This window comes from Grammomys surdaster, unplaced genomic scaffold, assembly GCF_004785775.1.
Source record: "Grammomys surdaster isolate TR1022 unplaced genomic scaffold, NIH_TR_1.0 654, whole genome shotgun sequence".
Classification (NCBI taxonomy): Eukaryota; Metazoa; Chordata; class Mammalia; order Rodentia; family Muridae; genus Grammomys; species Grammomys surdaster.
This window is the reverse complement of record NW_021605073.1, coordinates 412,821-437,116: the sequence shown is the minus strand read 5'-3', so window position 1 is coordinate 437,116 and position 24,296 is coordinate 412,821. Positions and strand designations below refer to the sequence as shown.

Sequence of the window (24,296 nt, the reverse complement as noted above, 5' to 3'; positions counted from 1 at the left end):
TCTCTCTCTCTCTCTCTCTCTCTCTCTCTCTCTCTCTCTCTCTCTCTCTCTCTCTCTCTCTGTGTGTGTGTGTGTGTGATGCATACACATGTGTGAAGGTACACATAAACCTGTAGAGGACAGAGCAGAGACAGTATCAGGTGTTTCCCTCTATTGTTTTCTGCCTTATTGCCTTGAGATAAGGTCTCTCACTGAAGCACAAGCTCACCTTTGGGATAACCTGGCTGGCCAGCAAGCTTTTGTGATATCTCCACCCCACACTTCAGTTAGAGGCATACATGGCAATGCCTTGCTGTTTACATGGATGCTGGGGATTCCAACTCAGGTCCTCACAATTATATAGCAAGTGCTCTTAACCTTGGGGTCATTACCCCAGCCTCCAGTCTAAGAAGTCCTGAAGCTGGATTTTTGAAAGTGCTGTCTTGAAAAGCTTCCAGTCTATTTGTTCTCAAATACCTCAATACAATTGAAGTTCTATGTTTCATTTCCTATTTGCTGAATACTATGGCCATTAGATGTTGGGGAAAAATATTTTTTTCAAAGGTTGGATTTTGGAAACCCTTGACTTTATTGGTTTAAAGAGCTTTTACCAAATCTTGCTGGGGGGGGGGGGCAGTGAGGGAGTCCAAAACCAAATTCTAAATCCTAAGCCAGCATATATATCACTTGATAAAATTTGTTCCTTCTTCTGTGTGGTCTGGCTGCTGCTTGATGTCTGCCAAATCATATTTCTCCTTTCTATTTTTATAAAATTGCTTTTCCCTCAAGTGTCCCAACAGATTTCTGGGAAGACAGCATAAGAACAGGTTCTTAATTCTTTTTCTTCCTCTAACACATTGACAAAAGTGATAGAAACAAAAATTGGGCAAAACCTGTTAAAATAAAATGGGCAACAGGACTCTCAAGGAATTTCTGGAAAATATGTTGATAGGGTCATATGAAAGGATATTACTAACCTTAGGAAATTCTTTGACATCCTGACGAGTTAAAAAACCCATGGCACAGCCAACTAACCTGGGCCCATGGAGACTCAGAGAGACTGAACCACCAACCAAAGAGCATGCAGGGGCTGGACCTGCTCCCGCCCCCACACACATGTAACAGATGTGCAGCTTTGTCTCCATGTGGGTCCCCTAACAATTGGAGCAGGGGCTGTCTCTGACTCTGTTCCCTGCCTGTGGATCCCTTTCCCCTAGCTGGGCTGCCTTGTCTAGCCTCAGTGGAAGAGGGTGTGGCTAGTCCTGCTGCGACTTGATTGTGAGAGTGTGTGTGTGTGTGTGTGTGTGTGTGTGTGTGTGTGTGTGTGTGTTGGGGGGGTGATGGGAGGAAGGATTTGTAAGGGTGAGACTGGGAGGAGAGGAGGAAGTGACTCTGCAATAGGGATTGTAAAGTGAATATATAAATTAAGGAAAAAGCATCACTCTGAGGTTAAAAAAAGAACCTCATGGCGCAAACCTATTATGACTTAAGGACAAGGTCTGGACGAGAGAAGTACCTGAAGGAACAGTATAATTTCTATCTTATTTATGCCTCCTGGGATTTTTAGAAGAAAACAATATCAAAGTAGAAAGGTCAAACTTTTTACTTTTACTAAATTAAGATTTATGCTAAACATCATTTAGTAGGTAACTCTAGCTATTTGGCTAGAGTTACTAGCTATTTCATGACAAAGTCTAGATTTGAGTCACTTTGTAAATGTAGACATGGGTCACAGGTCTGTCTCCTCTATTAGGCCCTCATAATAATGACTCCATTTTGCTCTGATCTTGACAGAATGTAAAGCACATTCCCTTCTACAAGAGGGCATCAGGCTCAGCCATATTCAAACACTGGGTCTCAAGTTACACGGAGGCCTGCACCAGAGGCGAGAGTCCTTTTATGAAGCAACAGGATTTGTTTCACTGTTTATCTGTTCCTACTACCTGTCCCCACTCATCATAAATGGAAGTGTATATACCTGTACACACATGAAGGAGAAGCCAAAGGAGCAAATGAGGTTTTCTTGGTGAAGCTCTTCTGCTGGGCCTGCTGCTGGCCTAAGCTCCTACCTCATTACCACATGCTGCTGAATGGAGTCAGTTTGCCATCCAGCAAATTTAAGGAGACTCTGACTCTCAGTAACTGAACAGAGAGCAAATCAGGCTATTCCTTCTTGATTCAATGGTGACAAAGTGCATACATTGTTCAGTAAACGAAAAGAACCCTAAATAAAAAGAGACTACAAGAAAAAAAAACCTGCAATAAAATAATACAAACTATATCACATGAGAGGAATAACAGCTAAAAGTAATTTAAATTGAGGCCAACATACAGGTGTTTTCTTTAAAAAAAAAAAACTATACAGTTGGGGGAATAATAGATTTAATAGGCACAGATCTTTTCTGTAATTACACAGCATACTTAAAATATATACATTTGGCAAAGCTCAAGGATTCTGTTCCTTGAATGTTTTGAATAAACGTATCTGCTTAATTGCCTGAGCCAGGCCTCAGACAGCATCCAGCTTCTCATGTGGTGACAGATTTACTGCTAGTCTCCTATGCCCCCAGTTTTAGTATTTACTTCTAAAATCATTCCCATCATTAAGTTAAATTTATTACTTTAGGCCATCTCTGTGTTGATCTCAAATCCTCACTACCACAGAGCACAGAGATAATAAATTACCATTTCCTAAGCTGCTGTTCTGAGAAATATGGATGGACCAAATACTATTGGGTATATTTTTTAAAAACTATTTAAAAATAATCATGGCCAATATTTACTGTACACCGAGTCTTACCAGGAATCAAATGTTCAGAATTTTGCACTTAACTGGCCATCTCCCAGAGAACTGTTTCTTCACAAAACAGAATTGCTGCAGCAAACACATTCTGACTACAGAAAAAAAAAAAAAGAAAAAAAAGCAAAAGCTTCTCTCATCCTTATTAGCACTGCTACATACTGTGCAGCACATGCAATTAGTGCCCATGCTATACATTTGACAGAGGGCATTCAACTTACCGTTAATAGATGAGCTTAACAGGAAAAAGCCAAAAAAGCCAACCAGAATTTCATGAACTAGGTGCTAGTAATTGTTAATCTAAAATAACGTCTGAAAATAAATTTTCTGTAATAAAATGACCACATGAGCACACTAGAAGCTCCCATTAGTAGCACAATGTGCTTCCTAGTAAAGTACGGAGGAGTGCAAATAGCAAGCTAGTCAGTGAGATCCTGCTTTTAAAAATCCTCCCAGTACCCTATCCCACACCCCAACCAAACAAACCATATAAACCAACATATTGTTTCTAGCAATGAATACTATAGTTTCCCACATTTTTTCTATTTAAAATAAACCCAGCCACCCACATTCCTGATATACTGGTGTGTGTGTGTGTGTGTGTGTGTGTGTGTGTTATGGGGGATGGGGAAAATACTAATTAATAATTGGTTAACCTTTGGGGGCAATAAATTAGAACATCTAAATTTGCAAGTCAAAAATAATTTCCCGTAGAACACCACTGTTAAATAAACACTTGTGAGGGGAGCTAACCCTTCCAGATGTGATTCTAGGGCCAAAAGGCAAAAAGAAAGAGCTTTCTCCATTTTTTATTATTTTTTTATTTTTTTAGTCATTTTAATGCATTTTTCCCTGTGCACAAGAGAAATAACTGATAGAGCCAAAAGATACACTTTCCTTTATACATAGCAGTTAAAAGTAATGCAAACATCACATGACACTTCCAGTAAAAGTTACATTTCCAATTACAAATCAAAATGCATATGAAGATCTCTTCATGGGAGAAGCTGAGGAACTCTTAGGTAAAAAGCACTTTCCTGGCGTCACTACACTGATCCTTCAGGCTGCACAAAGATTAAGGTCATATACAATCAATCTGCAACTGTTGACACAATGTTACACTGTAAGTTTTCTGTACAATTAATGTATACTTAGAGAAACCAGGATAAACATTTCTACTATATTTTAACTGAACTTGCCTAGCCAACATTTTCACTGAGAAATTTATCAAATATGCTGTAAGATTCTACAAAATTGTGAGACATACCTAACTTCAGGAATATTTCTTATATCCTTTCTTATTTTGGTTACACATATTCTGCTTGGAGATTCTACAGTAGGACTTCTAGATGTACAATTCCAATTGTGCTTGCTGTACTGTGTACAAATAGCAAAAACGATCAATGAATGGTATAAATCTTACAGCATTTGCTAGCAAAAATACATGCCAAAGTCACAATAAGCAATATTTTACCACAAATTAGAGAGCTTCAAATAATTTGCTTCTGTTTTTTTAATATCTTCATTCTACATTAAATTACTATCATAGGCTAATGTTTAAAATGCAAATAAACTGGACATCTGTAGGACAAAACTTGTTCACCCAACTGTGAAAGCTGATACCTGTTTCCAAAAATCACAATAAATGCAGAATAAAGAGAAGTGTTTGCATGCAACACCTTTGAGTGAAACAGTATTGATTCCCACCATTCAAATCAGAGAAGGAAAGAAATAAAAAGAAGAAAAGAAAGGAATGAAGGAAGGAAGGAAACAAAGAGGGGAGAGGGCAGGCTGGAAGGGAAGGGAGAGGGTGGGTGGGAGGGTAGGGGGAGGGGGAAGAGGAGGAGGAGGAGGAGCAGGAAGGGAAGGGAGGGACTCCACCTTAAAATGCATCCTATTAGATTTATACGTAGACAGATTTAAAAGAATCAAAATAAAAGTAAAGCACGATTTTGTGAGTTTAAAGATTTAAGAGCCATTATCAAAAATAAGATACATTTTTTCAAGGTACAGAAACGTAATTAGGATGGCTGAGAGCCCAGCAGCCTCTCAATGGCCGCGTTGATGTCGCCTCCTGTTGCTATTAGGGCCTGCAAGTTTGCTTCGCGGTTTAAGAACCCCATGGCGCTGAGCTGTTCCAGTTGCTGCTGAAATCTCACTTCAGGATTCGGCGGCTGTGCAGGGCTTCCTCCGGCGAGAGCCTGCACCATTTGCTGAATGAACTGCTGGTTGGGTCCAGATTCCGATGTTGGACTTATGGTTTCAGTAGGTGCAGAGCTGGGCACAGTGGTTACAGGCGGGATCCCGGTGCCGGTGGAGCCAGGGGAGCTTGCAGGGACAGTGGGTCCTATAGGCCCGATTGGGCCTATGGGGGTGAAAGGAACTATAGGGCCGATGGGCCCTATGGGAGTGACTGGGCCCACAGGGGTTATGGCGGTTCCCAGCACTCCCACCCCCACACCTGGAGTGAAGCTTGGAATGAGGCCAGGTGCTTCAGTGGCTAGAGTCTGTAGCCCCTGCTGGATCTGCAGTAGCGCTTGCATCGCTCTCGGGTTTGACATGGCCGAGGAGGTTTCTGGACTCTGCATCTGCTGCAGGAAACCCGGGATCTGTGGACGAATCTGCTCCTGCAGCTGAGGATTCCCAGTAAACAGTGGGCTACTCAGCATCATCTGGGCTGCCATATCTGGATTCTGGCTCAGCGACTGCATCATGCTTCTCAAGTAGGGTGCAGACAGCATATTCTGAATCAGCTGGGGATTTTCAGTTATCTGCTGCAGCAGGCTCTGCATTCCCGGGGTGCTGAAGATGCTAGCCACATAATTAGCTGCAGCCATGGTGTTTGCAGGGTTCCTGGTCCTGCCAGACCTACTGCCACTGCTTGTGGTCGTGGTGGTGGTGGTCGTCGAAGTGGTCTGGGTAGTTGGTGGTGGTGCCCAAGGATTGGGCAGCGGATCTCGGTTCTCCGTGCGGGAAGGCTGAGTACCTTCCCCTGAGGTGGAATTGCTCCCCGTCGCAAACGGATTGCCTCCAAACTGCTCCTGTGCGGCATTCAGCATGGGTTCTTGAATGTCAGTGTACATGCGCCGCAGAGCATTGTAGCCACCTGGGAGGCTTTCGAGATTACTGAGCGCCAGGTCTTGATTTCTCATCATCTCTTGCATCATGGCAGGATTCCTGGCGATTTCCAGCGTCTGCCTCATTATATCTGGGTTGTTCAGTAGGTGGCTGATCTCTGGGTTTCTCTGGATCAATTGTTGCATCTGTGGATTGGCCATGATGAGCTGCCTCATCAGATCAGGATTCGAAAGCATGCTCTGAACAAAGGGATTTTCCATGATCTGGATCATCATCTCAGGGCTGGCCATGAGCTGCTGCTGCATCTGGTTCTGAAGCTCGGTGAAGTTGGGCGAGTTCAAACCCAGGTTGCTGAGGGTGGGAAGGTTTCCCAGCAAGGAGCTGCTATTATTTGTGGTAGTAGGTGTGGAGCTACTCCTGGTAGCTGATGATGTCGTCGGCGCCGTTGCCGCCGTCGCCGTGGTGGTGGTCGTGGTCATCGTGCACGTTCCCGCAGTCGTGTTGGGCTGCGTGGTGGCCTGGCTCTGCGGACGGTTCTGGTTTTTGATAACCAGGTGAACCGTCAGTCCATCATGGATGCCATGCTGCATCAAGGTATCTTGATCTTTCAGGATTTTTCCGGCGAAAATCAGCACGAGCTGATCGGTCTGCGATTTGAAGCGTTTAGAAATCGCTTCCTTGAACTGCTGCACGGTGCTATTCTCGGGCACCGCGAACTCCTCCTTCTCCTTGGGGGTCTTCACAGTGACTTTGATGATTTTGGGCTCGGCCGGCGGGCTGGCCGCGCCGCCTGAGGCCGCCGCAGCAGGGCCGCGGGAGGGGCGCGGGGGGCCGCTGCTCTCGCCGTTCTCAGCCATGGCGGCCGCGGTGACGCAGGCTCACAGGGAAGGCGCTGGCGAGCGAAGAGGGCGCGAGGGAAGGAGGCGCCGCGGTAGCGGACTGGGGCGGCCCGGCGGGCTGCGCGGAACACAGTACCTCAGGGATGGATGAAGGCTGCGGCTCCTCCCGGTCGTAGGCTGCGCGCTCGCTCGGTTCGGTGTAGGCCTCGGCTGAGGGCTGAGAGAGCGGGTCCTGCAGGCCGTCTCCGCCGCCGCCGCCTTGTGATCTGCCCGCGCGCACTCCCAGCGACTCCTGCAGCTGCGGCGCCCGCGCTCCTGCCCCGCCCCGCCCCCGGCCGCGCCCCGCCCCCTGCTGACGCGGCGCCAGCCCAGCGAGCGTCTCGCGGCCGAGCGCAAAACTCCTGCCCTGCAGAGGGGGGGGGGCGAAGGGGGGGGAGAGGCCGAGGGAGGGAGAAATAAACAAAGAGAGGGGGGAAAGAGAAGGAAAAGGAAGGAGGCTGGAGAGAAAAGCGAGGGGGACCGAGGCGAGGCGGGCGAGGCGAGGGGGGGGGGGGGACGGGAGGAGGAAGAGGGGAGGCAGCTTCTTTAGCAGACGCTGAAAGACCAATGGAGAATGTGGGTTCGCAATCTGGGAGGCAGTGAAAGGATGAAAGCCTGAATTGAACCGATCCCAGGCAAAGGACGAAAAATGAATAGTAAAGAACTCTGACAAAGCAAAAAGGGAGAACGAGCACCCGGGTGGGGGAAGGGAAGGTATGGCGGGAGCGAGCATTTTACAAAAGAAGCCGAGAAACGGCCAACGGGCTTCTGAAAATATGAGGCTCGCTCCTCATCAAAGGGATTCGAATAAAAACAATGAGATTTTTCCTTCGGGTTTATCATATTGGCAGCTATGAAAGAGAACGTTAAACCTTGTTGACCGGGAGCCGAGAAAATGCACTCTCATGCTAGTCGTAGTATGAATTGTTGTAAGCCGGCAGTTTGAAAATACAAATGGACATTTTAAGCATTTGCACCTTTGTTTAGAAAGACCTAATAATCTATGCGAAAAGCATATGTATGCTACATATAAACAACGTAGCATTTAAAAACATAGCGTTTAGCTAGTTAAACGTGTCTGTAGCAGGAATACTATGATTTTGCCATACAATAAAATAATCCCTGTGTCTAAAGATGGTGGCTAATTCACGTAGTATTACGTGTCTCTAAAAGAATACATTAAATGCACTGTAGTTAGGAGGAAATAATAGACGATATTTGGGTTTATATTTTCTATGGATTTTCGGTTTTCTTAACAAATGGAAGCAATACAGTCGTGTAGGTGTCAGTATCAAAAAGCTTGTAGACTGTTTGTGTGAAAAATAAATCTGAAAGGCTATACTCCATTGTGATAAAGGTACTTATTAGTAAGAGCTGAAACTGTGAATAATTCTTATTTTCTATTTTTATAAGATTTTGAATTTGATGGATAAATATGCATTGAATTTATGATTTTTAAAAACTATAAACATATTTTCAGACAAGACAAAAGTAAAGGTAAAGATTAACAGGCACACACAATAGTCATGGCAGAAATTGACATAATCATTATGGATTAAATAAAGAAAATAAAAATGGAGTATTACTGATATAGAAAACCTGAATTATAGAAGAAATAATTCTGAAATCATTTATTTATTTCTCTTGCTTTGAACACAGAAAATCCCTTCTGCCATACAAAAGCCTAGAGATGATTTAACAGCACTTCAAAATCATTACGTCACTGTACCTCAATAAATCTCATTGTAAAACAAAATACAGGGTCATTATATCCATGAACTAGTACAAAAATGACTATATGTATGAGGTCTCATGTTAATATAATATACAATGAAAAGTGAACTTGCTTGAAATACATATCAAAGCATAATTAATTGACACACATCAGATGTAAATATCTATGGTGTTTAAAACATATATACATATATACATATATAAAATATTCTATTAGCTAGAGGGGCTGGGCTGCGGCTCACTGATGGAGCACATGCCTGCCGTGTGTGAAGAGACCCTGGGTTCAATTCCTAGTACTGAAAAATAAAACCAACAGAAAGTAAATGTACAAGAGGCAGTCATCCTAAACATCTAACCACAAGGAAGAGAAAACGGTACAGGATTCAAGACAATGACTAAACGGAATTAGAGTTGAAGCTATAAAAATGGGCTTTGTCTCTAAAATAGAAGCCAACATGAAAAGCTACCAGCAATGCCTGATTTTAGAGAGTGGCAATTCACATCTGTTACAATGTGTTTAACTTTTCTGAAAATAAAGAGAAATTTAATATTATATTATAGGTGATCTTTAATTACTCCTAAAGGTAAATGCTATTAACAAAAATGGGGAAGAAGAAAACACTTAAAATTTAAAGAAGGCTGAATACTTTTGAGACAGTACGAATTGAAATTCTTAGTAGAATGGAATTGATAAGCATAATTATAACGAGAATATATATCTCAATAATTACCACAAGATTCCCCTATAGGTAGTTTAAGGAACTTGGTACTAATAGAAATTTCTAGGCCCTATCCCAAGCCAACTGAAATAAGTGCTGAACAAGAATCTGCATTTTTTTTAGCAGGTCCATGTTTAATAACATTTGATTTATGGGGTATTATGTGAATAAATTCAGAGTCAAATTTATACATTTTAAGACTTTAAATATCAAATAATAGCAAAAATAAGTGTATTAGACATTCAAATAGAGAGGAGAGCAGAGAAAACAGAAAGAGGTACCTGACATGCCAGCCATAAAAGAAAACCAGCAAAGATCAACAAACAATATATCACTCCCTTCATCCTTTTCTCTTACCCTTCTTTTTTCTCTTTCTGCCATATTTTTCTTTTTGTGAGATACTAGAAAGACATTTTATCTTGTTTAAATATGAAAGCAACGGAACATACCATCTATAAAACTGTAAAAGAGCTGAGCCAGACCATACACAAGGTCCCAGGTTCTATTCCCAGCACCACAAAAATCAGTAAGTAAAGATTTGAAAGACAGTGTAGTGCTGGACATTGACACAGTTGCTACAGAATGCCTAAGCCTGCTCTTCATAAGCATAACCTGAATTACTTTTCGTAGCTATGGCAGGGAACAAGAACTTCATATTCCTCTGGGAAATGAAGGCCAACTTACAGTGAAAGTATATGAAAACATTTAGATAATATTACTGAGCACTTCTACCTTTATGATTGTATCCTAAAAAAAAACCCCTAAGTCCTGCATTAGTAAAATGCATTGTCTTCCTGGAGTGGATCTACAGAACCCAAAGAAAATTCTGATCATTCTTCATTCTTGTGGATACACATGGCAGAAAAAAAATAATAATAATTTCATTACAACTAGAGAAACAGTTGTGTACTGAGGGCAAAATTTGAGACAATTAGACTGGAATAAAAAGTCCATCACAGTCACCGATTGCTGTGTGATAGTATTAGAGCAATACAATCATTTCTCTATAGTGTAAGTTCTTTACCAGCTACAATGGGACTAAGAAACATGCTCTTAGAAGCTGTGCTAGTTCATGAGAGTGAGACAGACAGGGAAACAGAGATAGACAGAGACAGAGAGACAGTGACAGAGAGAGAAACAGACACAGAGAGGGTAATTCCTCTGTTATATATCCCTCTGGGAAAATAAGAACAATAAAATACATTTACTCTTGGCAAATCAAATTACACAATTAAATCTAAAAATATCAAGCGACACAAAAGAGCAAATATACAATTTACTTAGCGCATAGTCTGCTCTGGGGTTATATTTTCTACTTTGACGCTCGTTGCAATCTTCTAATAATTTTTTGCTTTGTTCATTTACTTTACATATAAATAAGTAATGTGCAAGTCAGGCTTTCTTGAATGCCCAGAAATTCTAGTGCTGCATATCCACTTTAATCTCTGGGATGTAAGTTATGAACTGGCAATTCATGGGCTGGCTTCGGCCTGCCAACACCTAAAACTTGGCAAATGTCCCAAACAGAGATTTATGACTTCAGTTTCAAAACTAGATGATCTGGTTACATTGAGTTCATACCATGCCATAATTTGCCTGGAGGTGAATAGTGGCTGCATTCTTTAGATAAGGTGTGAATGCTGATTTGCTAGTGGATATCACAGCTGCTTCATTGATTTTCTTATTTGGTTGGGCCTCCACAATTCAGAATGTTTGATGCTTTTAGTAGGAGCCTCTGTTTTGCTTTCTTTTACTCTGTCTCTTAAAAGCTTAAAGCCATGAAGCGCTGGAGTAAACTGCACAAGACCAAGAAGATAACTAGTTCACTTTCTTGGAAGGGTGTGATAGTTACGTTAAGGCGAATATAATTATGTCAGTAAGGAGCGCATAGTGTCTCTTGGTGATGATGGTAATGATGGCTATTATCTTTCCTCCAAATTATGTATTCACAGTTTTTCTCATCAGAAGTATATGATTTTGAAGAAAACTGGAACTTGAAAAAAACTAATGAGCTGAAAGTGAATATCTGCCTCCCTGTGTTTCGTAGAATAGGATTTTGTGTTACAAATAACGCAAGAAACTGAAATGGCCTTCATGATGGCCTTCAAAAAGAATTTAGAATTAAGTTTGCTCAATATTTACAAAATCTGGCTCCAGCTGCATATGTGGCAGAAGATGGCCTTGTCTGGCATCAGTGGGAGGGGAGGCCCTTGGTCCTGTGGAGACTTGATGCCCCAACATAGGGGAATACTTGGGTGGTGAGGTGGGAGTGGGTGGGTGGGTTAGGGAGCATCCTCATAGAAGCAGGGGGAGGTGGATGGGATAAGGGGTTTTCAGAGGGAAATCAGAGAAGGGGGACAACATTGAAATGTAAATAAATAAAATAACCAACAAAAAATTTACAAAATCAATGGGAGGTTGAAAGAAAAAGAGAGAAAAAGAGGGGGAATTCTTAGATTAAAACATTAAAATAAAAATAATGTGGAGGGCTGGCTAAGAAGAAGAAAGTGTTTTCTAGTAGAGTAGAAATGAGTAAAACTGGTTTTTTTCCCAATCTGATTCACACCCATAAAGAAGACAAAGTAGAAATACCCAGATAAGACAATCCTACAATTTTAGTGGTCATCCAAGTATAATATCTGTAAGAATAGAACAGCATCTGTAGGAGATTCTGTAGCCATGAAAAATACTCTGGGGATGGCAACAGAAAATTCAAACTCTCATACTGATGACAAAAAACAAGTTGAGTCAGGAGGTCTCTAACCTGTATCATTCAAGGCAATAGTCTATAAAGCTATCAGCGCAGTCTTTTAAAAAGAAGAAGGACACAGACAATTTTAAAGCAAACATTTTTAGGTACTCAGCTTTCATAGATCTTGTGATGGTTTGTATAAGCTTGGCCCAGGGAGGGGCACTATTAGGAGGTGTGGCCTTGTTGGAGCAGATGTGGCCTTGTTGGGGTAGGTCTGTCACTGTGGGTGTGGGCTTTAAGACCCTCATTCTAGCTGCCTGGAAGCCAGCCTTCTTCTAGGAGCTTTCAGATGAAGATGTAGAACTCTCAGCTCCTGCAGCACCATGCCTGACTGGATGCTGCCAGGCTCCTGTTTGATGATAATGGACTGAACCTCTGAACCTATAAGCCAGCCCCAATTAAATGTTCTCCTTATAAGAGTTGCCTTGGTCATGGTGTCTGTTCACAGCAGTAAAACTCTAACTAAGAAATTTAAAATTGAACTGCTAGGATAAGTGCCTGAAGGCAAGCCATCTTCTTTTGCAATTAGTCTTTCCTCACTTTACAAAGTCAAGACATCTTTCAGTTACATACTGACAGTTTCACTACAGTTCATTTCATATTGCCTCCATATGTAAAAACCCCAGGGGAAACAAACAAAGAGACCTTTTGAAATATATATTGGTGTACATATTGAAATGACTCTGATAACTACATAATACATCCTTATGCAAATGGCAAAACTGAGTTGTTAACTGATAGAATCATTAAAATAGTTAATAATGATAGATCATTATATTGGCTTTAGCACATTGTTTGGAAAGAAAACAACGAAAGGTTATTGTTATGACAATGTATTAATATCCCCATCTATTTAGTAACAGATTCCATATCTTATATTTTTGGTTGTGAGCCTAGCCTTTAACGGCTGAGCCATCTCTCCAGCCCCAGATTCCATATCTTATATTCACAAAAATAAGTAATTAAAATACTGTTAGCAATTTATGTTAGGTTATACTATAATAAAAATAGCCTCCAAGGGAATTTCTAATTAAACTTACATTTTATTTTTAACATTTTTCAAACGATGGTAATAATCATATTTTTGGCTGTTTGTATACTTTCAATAATTATAATGCTAATACAGAACATCTTAATCCTTAAATTTAAATTTAGTGGTTATAATTGTTACAGTAGAGAAATAAAAGTGGATTGGTTGATGAAACACTGAAATAAAAACTAGATAAAATTAGGAGAAGATTTTTGGAGGGAGAAAAAATAAATTGCAAAAGGAACAATATTAAATTTCTAACTCCTCAAGAGTAGTCAAATAATGTATTTTAAACATGATGGATGTGCATCTCCAATTGCTATAGCACTAAAAGCCTGTTAGATATATATGCAACTGATGTAACATTTTATTTCAAAATATTTGTATTCATAATATCACACAAATTGCCTTAAATTTTAATTATAATATCTGTAACATTCTTCAAATTAAATGTGCACACACACACACATGACAAATGTTAGGTGTCAACTTAAATATGCATTAAGGTATATGTAGTTTATAAAAATTCTTCTGAGGGCCACGGGAAAAAATATTTGAAGATTCAAAGATTATCTTGTATACTGTGGACCTCTGCTTTACAGATCCAGATGCTGACTCATGCCATCAGGCAGGATTACGTCACACATGACGTGCAGGTGAGAGGAAATTAAATTCTTAATTTTCATTGAGATCCAGCATCGTGATACCTCTGCAAGTGTTCATCTCATGCTTTCAGTGAACTTTCCCCCTGCAAAACCAAAGGGAAGCTTAAGGAAAATTAAACAAGAAAGTGATGGCTCATTGATTGCCTGCTAAACATATATTGTGACTCCAGCACATGATTACTCAGAGAAGACTGATGCAAAATGAAGGATGCTTGATGGGTTTAGTGGGATGGTCGCTGAGTAAGCCATGATTCACAACCAAATTTAATGGCACAAATCTATTCTAGTGATGGATCTTCTAGCCAAGATGATTTTGTTTACAGGTTAGAAATGCTAGACACTGAATAGGTAAGACATGTTATATACTTGAATCCTGCCACTGTTAACTCTGGCTACCTAATTTTCCTTATGTGTTTTTGTGGCTCATTCCTTCTTGGAATGTTAATGCAATAAGATATTTATGCCTTTGAGGTCTGAGTCATTCTGTATCTTCACGAGACTTTGCATATATTTTTATTGGTTAATAATCTACTTTTCCTACAATTTAATTCTCAGAAACATTGAAATAAGTTTTAATTTTTTTAGCTCTTGATTTAGGCTTTGGTGAAAGGGAACCTTATAATAGTCTCTTATTTTAGAAAACAAGCAGGCAAAAAAAAACAAGAATAAAAGCGAAAAGAAAAAAATCTCATAAAACACACTAAAGAGTTAGAGAAGGAGGCATAAAGTTAGATGGGTGAGGAGGTCGGAGGGTCTGGGAGGAGATAGGGAGATGAAATCATAATCAGAATATATTGTATGAAAACAATTTCTATCCCATAAAAGAAAAATAAATGAATGAAATGAAAAGAAATCACTTCAATGTGGCAGAACTCAATCAACAGCATCACTTTTATTGTATTAGCATATCATACCATCCACATAAAGTTGTAATTATTAAAGGACTGAATAATTTTATCAAACAATAGGCCCCTACTTGTATTGCTTCTTAGGAAGAACAGCATCTATTAAATAAGGAATCCAGTCTTTTTTCTCCTGGTAGAAGTTAATAAATTAATAACAGATTGTTTTGGTGGAAGCTCATCAGGTTGTGATGCCAAGTAGAATACACAATAGCATATATACATTCAACACATGTAGGGAAAAAGTTAAATGTAAAATCTCTCATAATATTTGTCCATAATTAAAGAGCAAGAAAATCTGGTAAATAGACATTTGAAAGAATAGTAGAGAGGAGATAAACCTTGCTTGTTGAGAGAAAACTATAAAGAACTAAACAGAAACATTGAAAAAGCAAGCTTCTGTGAAGAAATGTAGCCAGGATACATTGGTCAACATAAGCGTATTAGATGATGTTGACACAGGCAAGATAGAGTGACAAAGTCTATTTTAATGGCAATGCCATTGTAAGTGGGTCTTGAGGTCCAAAGCACAGGTATGATGGGTAGAGATACCTTTGGGGATCTAAAAGAAGAGGGTACAGGCACCATTCTAAGAAACCAGGTTAAACACAAATATGTCACAGTTTTGTACCTGCTTCCAGATTAGGGGACCACTCCAGTGGTTATGAGGCCAAATCAGAAAAACGATTTTTCTTGGATTTTTAAAAAAGATGTTATTGGTTCTGCTCAATATAACATAACAGAAAATACAAATGAGTAATTTTTTTCTTTTTATAAGGTCAGCTAAAATCTGCTTTCTGAATGATCTGAAGGATCCAAGTTCTGTGGCCTTGAACTAAGGGTTGTAAGATGCTGGGGGATTAAAGATGATGCGCAGAGAGCTGCAGGTACACACACCATACTTTATTCCATCACGCTGTCAGGCATCCAGATACAGGTGGACACAAACAAGTTGCACATAAACGGGTGCACACACCCAAGTAGGCTTGTGAACTCGAAGGTTAAAGACTAAAGGCCTCCGGCCTACAAGGTCACATTCCTACAAAGCCCAGACTAAATGGAATTCTGCCAGGAATGTAAGAGATTGTATCACTCTTTACTTTGGGGAAAGATCTGGTATCAGCCATTTTGTAATAATTCATATTGCTCCCCCCGCCCCGTCAAGAACTGCCATCTTGACTTGTATTGGATGTCTATAACAGTGTCATGTTGTTTAAATGTAAACTGGCCCTTACATCTCTCTGTTCTCTACAACGTCTCATAAAATGAAGCAGCCATGATAAGGAAGAAAGATGACAAAAGCTAATTTTAGGCATTTCGTTATTCATCTAAACAAAGGAAAAATCAAATGATTCTTGGGACATTCCAGTTATCCAAGTATGAATAAAGGAATGAAGACAATAAATGAAAGGATGCAATTGGTGATGGTAGCAAGAATAATGAGTCAGAGTATTTTAGTAAATATAAATTTTACGTAGAGCCAGAAGTTTGCAACTATGAATGTAGACTTTGAAGACTTACACTTTCTTTTTACGAGTTTACATGAGTAACAATTGTGAGGGCAACGTTTTGTAGATTTGAAATTTCAGGGGGGGCTTGTAGCTATGCATCAGATTTTTGGAAACATTACACATAACTTTCTAGAAGACATAGAGAATCTAATATGTCTCATGAATGAAAGTGATTAATGGCACAAGACAGTTATGATACTAATTAAAGTGATAATTATGATGCCTGGCTGATCGTTAGGTAAGGGACAGGAATTAATTCATTACATCCTCTCAAGGATGTATTAGCAGTTACTCATTATCTTTATTTGATAAATGAGATAAACAGGATATGGAGCTGTTAAGTCACTTGCCCAAAATGTACATACAGTAAACAGCAGAGTGACCCAGGAACTTTGAGTAAAATTAGCAGGCAATTGTAGAAATTGATTTTCAATTGCTTATGAGAGACATTATACAATAGTCCAATACTAAAAGCACTGGCATAAAGAAGATGTAAATTAATACTATCTATGTAGCTATTGAGATAGGACACTTAAACAGTTAGGAACTGCCTTACAGCATGTGTGTAGTGCTCCACAAACACATCTGCGCAACCAATACCTGCGTCAGGAAACAAAATTATTATGTATTAGCAGCTGCTTAATAGCACATGCTCTACTCCTTTCTAGGCAGGACCTTCTCCAAAGATAAACACCATACTAATTTCTAGTGCTGTGGATTAGATTGTGTCTGTTGGGAATTTTACATAAATGCAGTCAATCAGTATGTGTTGCTTAGTGTTTGCCATCTTTTACTTGGCTTTTGGTGTGCCAAATTCATGCCGGTTGCCTGTACCTGGAGTTCATGCCTTGTAATTTCTCAAAGGGAACACTTTTAAAGATTTCTTCTGAAAGCTTCATGTGTAGCTTTTTTTTATCTGTACCATGTATGTTCCCCAAAATAGCAGGATGGTTTAAATACAAATAGTCAATTAGCACACTAAAGAAAAACAAGTTTTTGAAATCAGTTAAATTTTGGTAAGTCTGGAGTTTATAATATTTATCATAAAATATTATACCCAAAGTTATTTTCCCATTAGCTCTAAACATATTCCAACATGTAGTGTTTATGTTTGTGCATCTTACTTTGATTTAGAAGAACTGCATTTATATAGTTTTTTTTTTGCATAAAACCTGGCTTTATAGTTTCCTCAACCTAGTAATCAATATTTTTAAAATTAGTGCTACATAGCCTTGTTATTTTATGTCTCCCATGTTGCACCGATAAGCAGAGAATATGAAACTCTGATGAGAAAAAGTAGTAAAGTTTTAGAGGCTCACAGAGAGGAAAAGAGTAACAGACAAGTGGAACCTCTGCAGCGGGCACACTGATGATATGTATGTCTGCTTGAAGGAGTGGCCTTGGAGATGAAAAACAAGGGGTGGGAGCTCCTGTTACAGAACAAGAAGGCCCTACAACTTAGAAGAAAGAAGATAGTGTCCAAACAGGCAGCTCATTGTGCCCTAAAGACCTAGGAAACTGTCCAAATTAAATACAAAATAGCTACTGGTCTTGTTATGAAAAAAAAATGTAACCTTGAAGAGACATATTTGGCAGTTATTCGGGCCTGCATGATTTGGTTTTTAAAAAGCACGTGTCAGCATAATTTTAACTTAAATGAGTTTCTTGGTTTTCTCAAAAATTCTCAAGATAATATGTTGAATGTTTATTATGCTATTTTTCCATTTCCTCTAACACAAGTGATCTCATTTAAAACTCAGATGGGCTCTATGTGAAAGACATCATTATTAATATTATGGAACTGAAGAAACTAGAACACAGAGGCTAAGTGCCTGGTCTTAAGTCACAGCAAAGTGAGAGAACCTGGTTCAGAACCCATATTCTAATTTTATTTATTAATATTTAGATTATAGAAGTTTTCAGGAAGTCAGGTGGGCGGGGCATGCAATTGGGAGAGAGGGCATTTGGGAGTTCCAGCAATTGGGAGACAGAGGTAAGTGGATGTTTGTGAGTTCGAGGGTAACCTAGTTTACAGAGGGAATTCCAGGACATCCAAGAGTACACAGAGAAGCTTTGTCTGGAATAAAACAAAACAAAACAAAAAGTTTTCAGGGAACAATACAAATTAGATAACATAGTATATAATTACCAAACCAGAGTAGTTAACATTTTCATTTTCTTAAATATTTTTCATATTAACAAAAATAAACATATTAATGAATTATAATATATTTCAATAGATGTATGTAATATGTATGGTCCAAACCAGAGTAATTAGTAATTTCATTTCACTATCATCATTTTGCGTATGGATGATTCAAGTTCGTCTCTTGTAGTTATTTATAATATATGTACTAAATTATCGTGAATTAAATATTTCACAGTGCCACAGAAAACTCGAACTGTATTAATGTCATCCAACTGTGCTTTGCTACTTGTCGTGCAAACTCCATCTCCAATTCCACATTCATTCCAAGCCGGAGCAGTCACTAAGTCTAAGTTCAAATAGACTTTTTCTTTAACATCCACATATGCAGGAGAACATGTGAAGAGAACATGCGCAATTTATCTTTTCCTGACCTCTTTTAGTTTCCATATGACCTCTAGGTTCATCCATTTTACTGAAACTAATAAAATGTTGGCTTATTTTTTTACAGTTGAATAATATTTCTTTGTATCCCTTTTATTTGTGTCATTTTGTTTGGTAGAAAGTCTGGCTTTATGGTTTATAATAATCTGACACTTGCTACTTAGTTTAGGCTGACCTCAGTTTTGTGATCGTCCCACTTGCATCTTCCAAGTCCTTGGATGACAAGCATATGCCACCATGAAGGTTGCATGAAGTCTAAAACTCAGTTTCAGTCATATGGCCATTTAAACTATACTAATTCTGGGGGTCCAGAAATACTGGAAGGAAGTTCATCTCCTGATATCCTCCTGATTTTCTTTCTTCAATTTTTTTTATACTTTTCACTGCAGAAGTATTTTATATCACTGTCTACTTTTAAACCAACATGTTTATCATTTTTGAAAATATTGGAAATTGTATTCTTTTCTAATTTGTTTCTCAGTGAGTTCGATATTGGTATATAGCAAAAGTACATTTTTTGTGTTAATTTTGTACCCGAGTATGGTAGATTGAATGAGATGCCCCCCATAGGCACATGTTTTAATACTTAGTCCCTAGTTGGTGGAGCTGTTTGGGAAAGATTAGGAGGTGTGGCCTTGTTAGATGAGGTGTCATGAGGGGGGAGGACTTTGAGGTTTCCACAGACTCTTGCCATTTTTAGTCTCTGTCAGACTCTCTCTGTCAGTCTCTCCAGCTCTCCCTCTCTACCTCCTACTTGTGGATCAAGATAAAAGCACCCAGCTGCTGCCCCAGTGCTGGACCTGCCTGCTGCCAAGCTCCTAGCAATGATGGGAATGAACTCTAGTCCTTCTGAACCTGTAATCCCAGAATAAAAATCTTCCTTCCATAAATTGCTTTGGTCATAGTGTTCTATCACAGCAATAGAAAAGTAATTGCACTTTAAGTCTTACTAAATTTGTCAGGTCGAAAGTCTTTTGATGAACTTCTAACAGGATATTATTGGAAAATAGGGAAATTTATTTACTACTTCGCTACTTCTATCTTTGTATTTCTTTATCTTGATTTATTGTCCAGGCTAAAGTACCACATTAAACAAAAGTGGTAAAAATAGCAACCTTGCCTCCTCCTGGTTTTAGAGAAAAGACTTTTATGTTTTCCTCATCCAGTCTATTTTGGGAATATGAACCTGTTTTATGATGTTAGATGCAATTTTTCTCTTCCTACTCTTTTGGGATTTTTATAACAAATAGTGTAAATTTTTTCAATGACGTTTCTTCATCTATTGCCATGGTAATGTTACGCTTGTTGTTGATTCTATTTCTACTCTACATTGTGTTTACTGCTTTTTATGTTAATCCATCCTTTCATCCTAGAATGAAAAGATCTTGCTTATGGTGTATGATCCTTTTATTGTGTTCTTGAATTCAGTTTGCAATTATTTTTGTGAGTATTTTTGCATCTATATCCATCAAGGATATTGGCTTATACTTTTGCTGTGTTCTTTATATGTTTTCTTATGTTCTTTAAAGAACATTGGTGGCAGTTCCCTTTAAAGGTTCAGGAAAATTTAGAGATGAATCTGTATAAACTTCTTTGGATACTTTGTGTTATTGTTTCAATCTCACTACTTGGTTGGCCTATGTATATATCTTACAACCTATTGGTTCAATATTGGTACCCTAGAGATCTATCCATTTATTCTGTATTTTCCAGTGTACTAGAATAAAGGCTTAAAAAAAACTACCTTTGGTGATTTCTGTTGTTGCTATAGGGCTAGCTACATAGGATTGGCTTAAACTAGACATGCCTATTTGGGGCTTAGTCATCAACTACTTTTTTTTAAAAAATCTATCAAATTCTTTGATTTAAAGGATTTATTGAAGTTTGAACAGGAATGGGTTGTGTGCAGAGGAAGCTGAACTAAGTAGATCGCATATGCAACATGGGTGTTGTCCTCAGTCTCCAGCACCACGTAAAACTAAGAAAACAAAGCTGAGTGGTGGTGGCACATGCCTTTAATCCAAGCACTCAGGAGGAAGAGGCAGAGGAATCTCGGAATTCAAGGCCAGCTTGGTCTACAGAGCGAGTTCTAGAATGGTTGGGGCTACACAGAGAAACCCTGTCTTGAGAAAAAACAAAACAAACAACTAAAATGAACAAGGTACAAAAATAAATTAAAAACCAACCACCATGGTACCCCCAATCTAAGAATAACAGAGCCAGGATTAGTTGGTTCAGAAACAATATAAATCACAATTTTTATCTTCTTAATAGTTATCATTTTAACTAAGGTTGTAACATCATTTTTCCCCTTCCCTTTATTTCCTTCAACCATTCCATGTCCTCTCCTTCCAACCCTTCTTCCCCACCCCACTCCTAAATTTCTGTCTCTGTGTGTGTCTCTGTGTGTGTCTCTATGTGTGTATGTATGTATGTATGTATGTATGTATGTATGTATGTTGTTCGTTCTGAGTTCATTTAATGATGCTTGTATATATATGATTACAGGACTAATCACTTGGTATTAGATAATCAATTAGAAGGCTGGTCCCTGAGGATCACTAGTTGTCTATATTCTTTGTCTAGGGATGGAGTCCCTTGAGATTTGCCCCTTCCACATTAGCATGTCTACTAATGTTGTCATTATCTGGCCTTGTTTAGGAAGCCATATTGTTGCGGTATAACGGGTGTAGCTTCGTTGTCATTTCTAGGAGACAATTGCACAACAGACTTCTCATTCCTCTGGGTCTTCAAATCTTTCTACCTCCTGTTTCTCGATGTTCCCTGAGCCTTAGGTGGTGGCCGTTGTGTTATGGATGTATAGGTGTATCAACTGGGGCTAGGCACCACATAATCAGTTGCTCTGTGCATTTTAACAGCTTGCAGTTTTCTGTAATTGTTTCTGACTATTGTGGAGAAGCTCCTTTGGTGAGGAGTGAGAGCTACATTTCTCTGTGGGCATAAGGACAAATACAGAATGCTGTTAGAGATTATGTCGGTCTAGTAAAGTGGTGCAGTGGACTCTCCTCTAACATCTAGCTCTGAGTGATTGGTAACATCTCCTGTTCTAGGCATGAGTTTGCTCCTGCTGAATAGCCCCAATCAGACTAGCTACTGTCAGGATAAGCATTCTACTGTCACTCTGTTAGGGACAGCTTGCCATGCTGGTCACTGTTGAGTAAACAAAAAAAATATTTCATTTTGATGTATTTATTTTTAAATTTTATATCTTTATTTACTTGTACATAGAATGTTTTGCTTCACATGTAGTCTGCCACGCGTGTGCCTGGGCCCTGTGGAGGTTGGAAGAAGGTATCAAATCCCCTGGAACAGAGTGAATGTGAATCACATGTGGTGTGGATCCTCTGAAACAAGGAGGCTGAAAGATGTCTCAGTGGCTAAGAGCACTAGCTCTTCTTGAGGAGAATTACTAGAACCCACATGGCAGTTTGTAACTGTCGGTAGCTCCAGTGCCATTGGAATCCAATGTCCTCTTCTACGGGCACTTCATGAATGTGGTACACAGACAGGCAAAACACCCATACATGTTAAAAAAAACTGAAAGAAGAAACTAGAATAATGTAAATTAAAGGTCATAATTTAATATATGGTATAAGAATGTGTTATGGAGCCGGGCGGTTGTGGCACACGCCTTTAATCCCAGCACTTGGGAGGCAGAGACAGGCGGATTTCTGAGTTCGAGGCTAGCCTGGTCTACAGAGTGAGTTCCAGGACAGGCAGGGCTACACAGAGAAACCCTGTCTCGAAAAGCCAAAAAAAAAGTGTTATGGATATATAAGAAGATGTACACACACACACAAAACAACAATACTATAAAATCATTAATAAAAAAAATGTAAGTTTTGTCTTTGCTGAGGTACTTGAGTTCAAGCATGGGTCTTAACTTCTTGTACCAATCTGTGCTGATTTCTGTTTTCTTAAGCTAGCTATTCATCTCTTGGAGCCATCAAGGCATAAGAGTTATTAATCCCTTGTTTTTCTATGGAGTTGCCAATCGGTCAGCTAGAGTGGTTTAGGACCAGAGAACAAAGAAGCATGAAATGCAAAGTTCTCTCATCTAGAGTTCACGCTGGGCAGATTAGATAGCTCACTGTACTCTCAGAACCCAACTGATGCTGAGCTCTGCTATTAATCTGTGCTCCTCCATCATCCATGAACTTCACTGGGGGCTGCTCAACAAACAGTACTGGTTAGAGACGTTCAGTGTATGTCAGCTCCAATGACCTTGGCTTTTTAAGGCCCAGTGCCTATGTGCAGTCACGTACCCCTGCTCCATTTCTGACCTCCTTTACCTGGACATTTAAGCTTATAGTCTTAAAGGGAAAGAGCTTTGCTCTACAATATTTCCAACTGTATCAGGACTTACTCAAAGGACTAAAGTCAGACTTGACTTTTCAAGAAGGCTTTCCATTACAGCACTGTGCTTGTGTGTGGAGAAACACAAGTGTTTCGACCAGGTAGCATACTATGTAGCTCCCAGACCAGCTACATTCTGTTCTCTTTCTACTTCCATAACAATTTCTCCCCGCCCCCTCTCCCACTTTTTATTACCATCTGTGCCATCCTATTGCCACCTGTGACACAGCATTGTGCTCCTTCTCGCCCTACGTTATGATAAACATCATTTCTAGAGCTCTCCAGCTCTTCCAATATTGAATTTCAGTGAAATTCATGCTAACTAATTCAGTCATGCACATCCTTAAGCACCTGGGATCTAGCTATGCTGATTCTGAACACAGGAGACGCTGGGAAGTGTCATTTGCTTCTATTATTTGATGCTTTCAGTTTTCTCCTGTGACTCTTTGGTGCCTCTCTTTACTGACTAAGCCGCCTCTCTCCTAGGCTGTAGGTTTCTTGAAGCTCAGTATTATTTAGTTTCTCTTTATACTTCCAGAACCTAGCAAAGGATCCAGACTGAAATAGCTGATCTTTGAGCCTTGGTAGAATAAATAAATAAATTAGTAAGTTATTATTCCAATTAATTCTGCCTTTGATACCACCATGTAACATTGGTGTTAAGGATTTACAGGCCCAATCCACATGCCTATAATCTCAACCCAGGAAACAGACAAGATGCCCTGCAGTTTGAAACTTTCTTATGCTCCATCATGAGAAATGAGAAATAATTTAATGAGAAATGGCAACCTCGAAAATATATGATGTTCTGTCTCAATAAGCAGACAAAATCAAATAGACAAAGAAAAGCCACCAAACCAGCTTGTGATTATTTTCCATGAGGCTATTGATGCCCTAAATTATATTTTAAAAAAACAAAATATAGAGTAAAAATAATTATCATTGTGAACAATCAGGAAAGTCAGGGATCAAGTCCTGAGACATGGGATTGTTATATTAACAGTTCTATCTTTAAGCTTGAAAATGGGAACCTTCAAGAAGTCTGAAAAATACAAACCAAAGGCAGATTGCCACTTTAAGAGTCATTTGTTGTCTCACCATCAGGACCAGGTTATTTAAATGTAATTAGTGAAGAAGCTCATAGAGGCTTTCTGTAAAACTCTCCCACCTGGACTATGGATCGCATTTTGTAATCATTTTCTTTGATTTAATGTGTATGTAACCCAAGAACCTATGCTGCAGTATAGACAACAAGTTTAAAATATGAGGTAAACCTTATAC

General features: G+C 39.3%; 1 protein-coding gene across 1 annotated transcript; it reads right to left on the bottom strand.

Annotated features, from left to right (window-relative positions):
- Positions 1–3,582: 3,582 nt before the first annotated feature.
- Positions 3,583–7,004, bottom strand: Ubqln2 (ubiquilin 2). Its single transcript, XM_028781997.1, has one exon. It carries the CDS (start codon positions 6,712–6,714, stop codon positions 4,801–4,803), a length of 1,914 nt encoding a protein of 637 aa, XP_028637830.1. The 5' UTR covers positions 6,715–7,004; the 3' UTR covers positions 3,583–4,800.
- Positions 7,005–24,296: the final 17,292 nt, after the last annotated feature.

Bases quoted from the DNA above. Each gene is read 5' to 3' on its own strand.
- Ubqln2 (XM_028781997.1), bottom strand. From the start codon at position 6,714: ATGGCTGAGAACGGCGAGAGCAGCGGCCCCCCGCGCCCCTCCCGCGGC.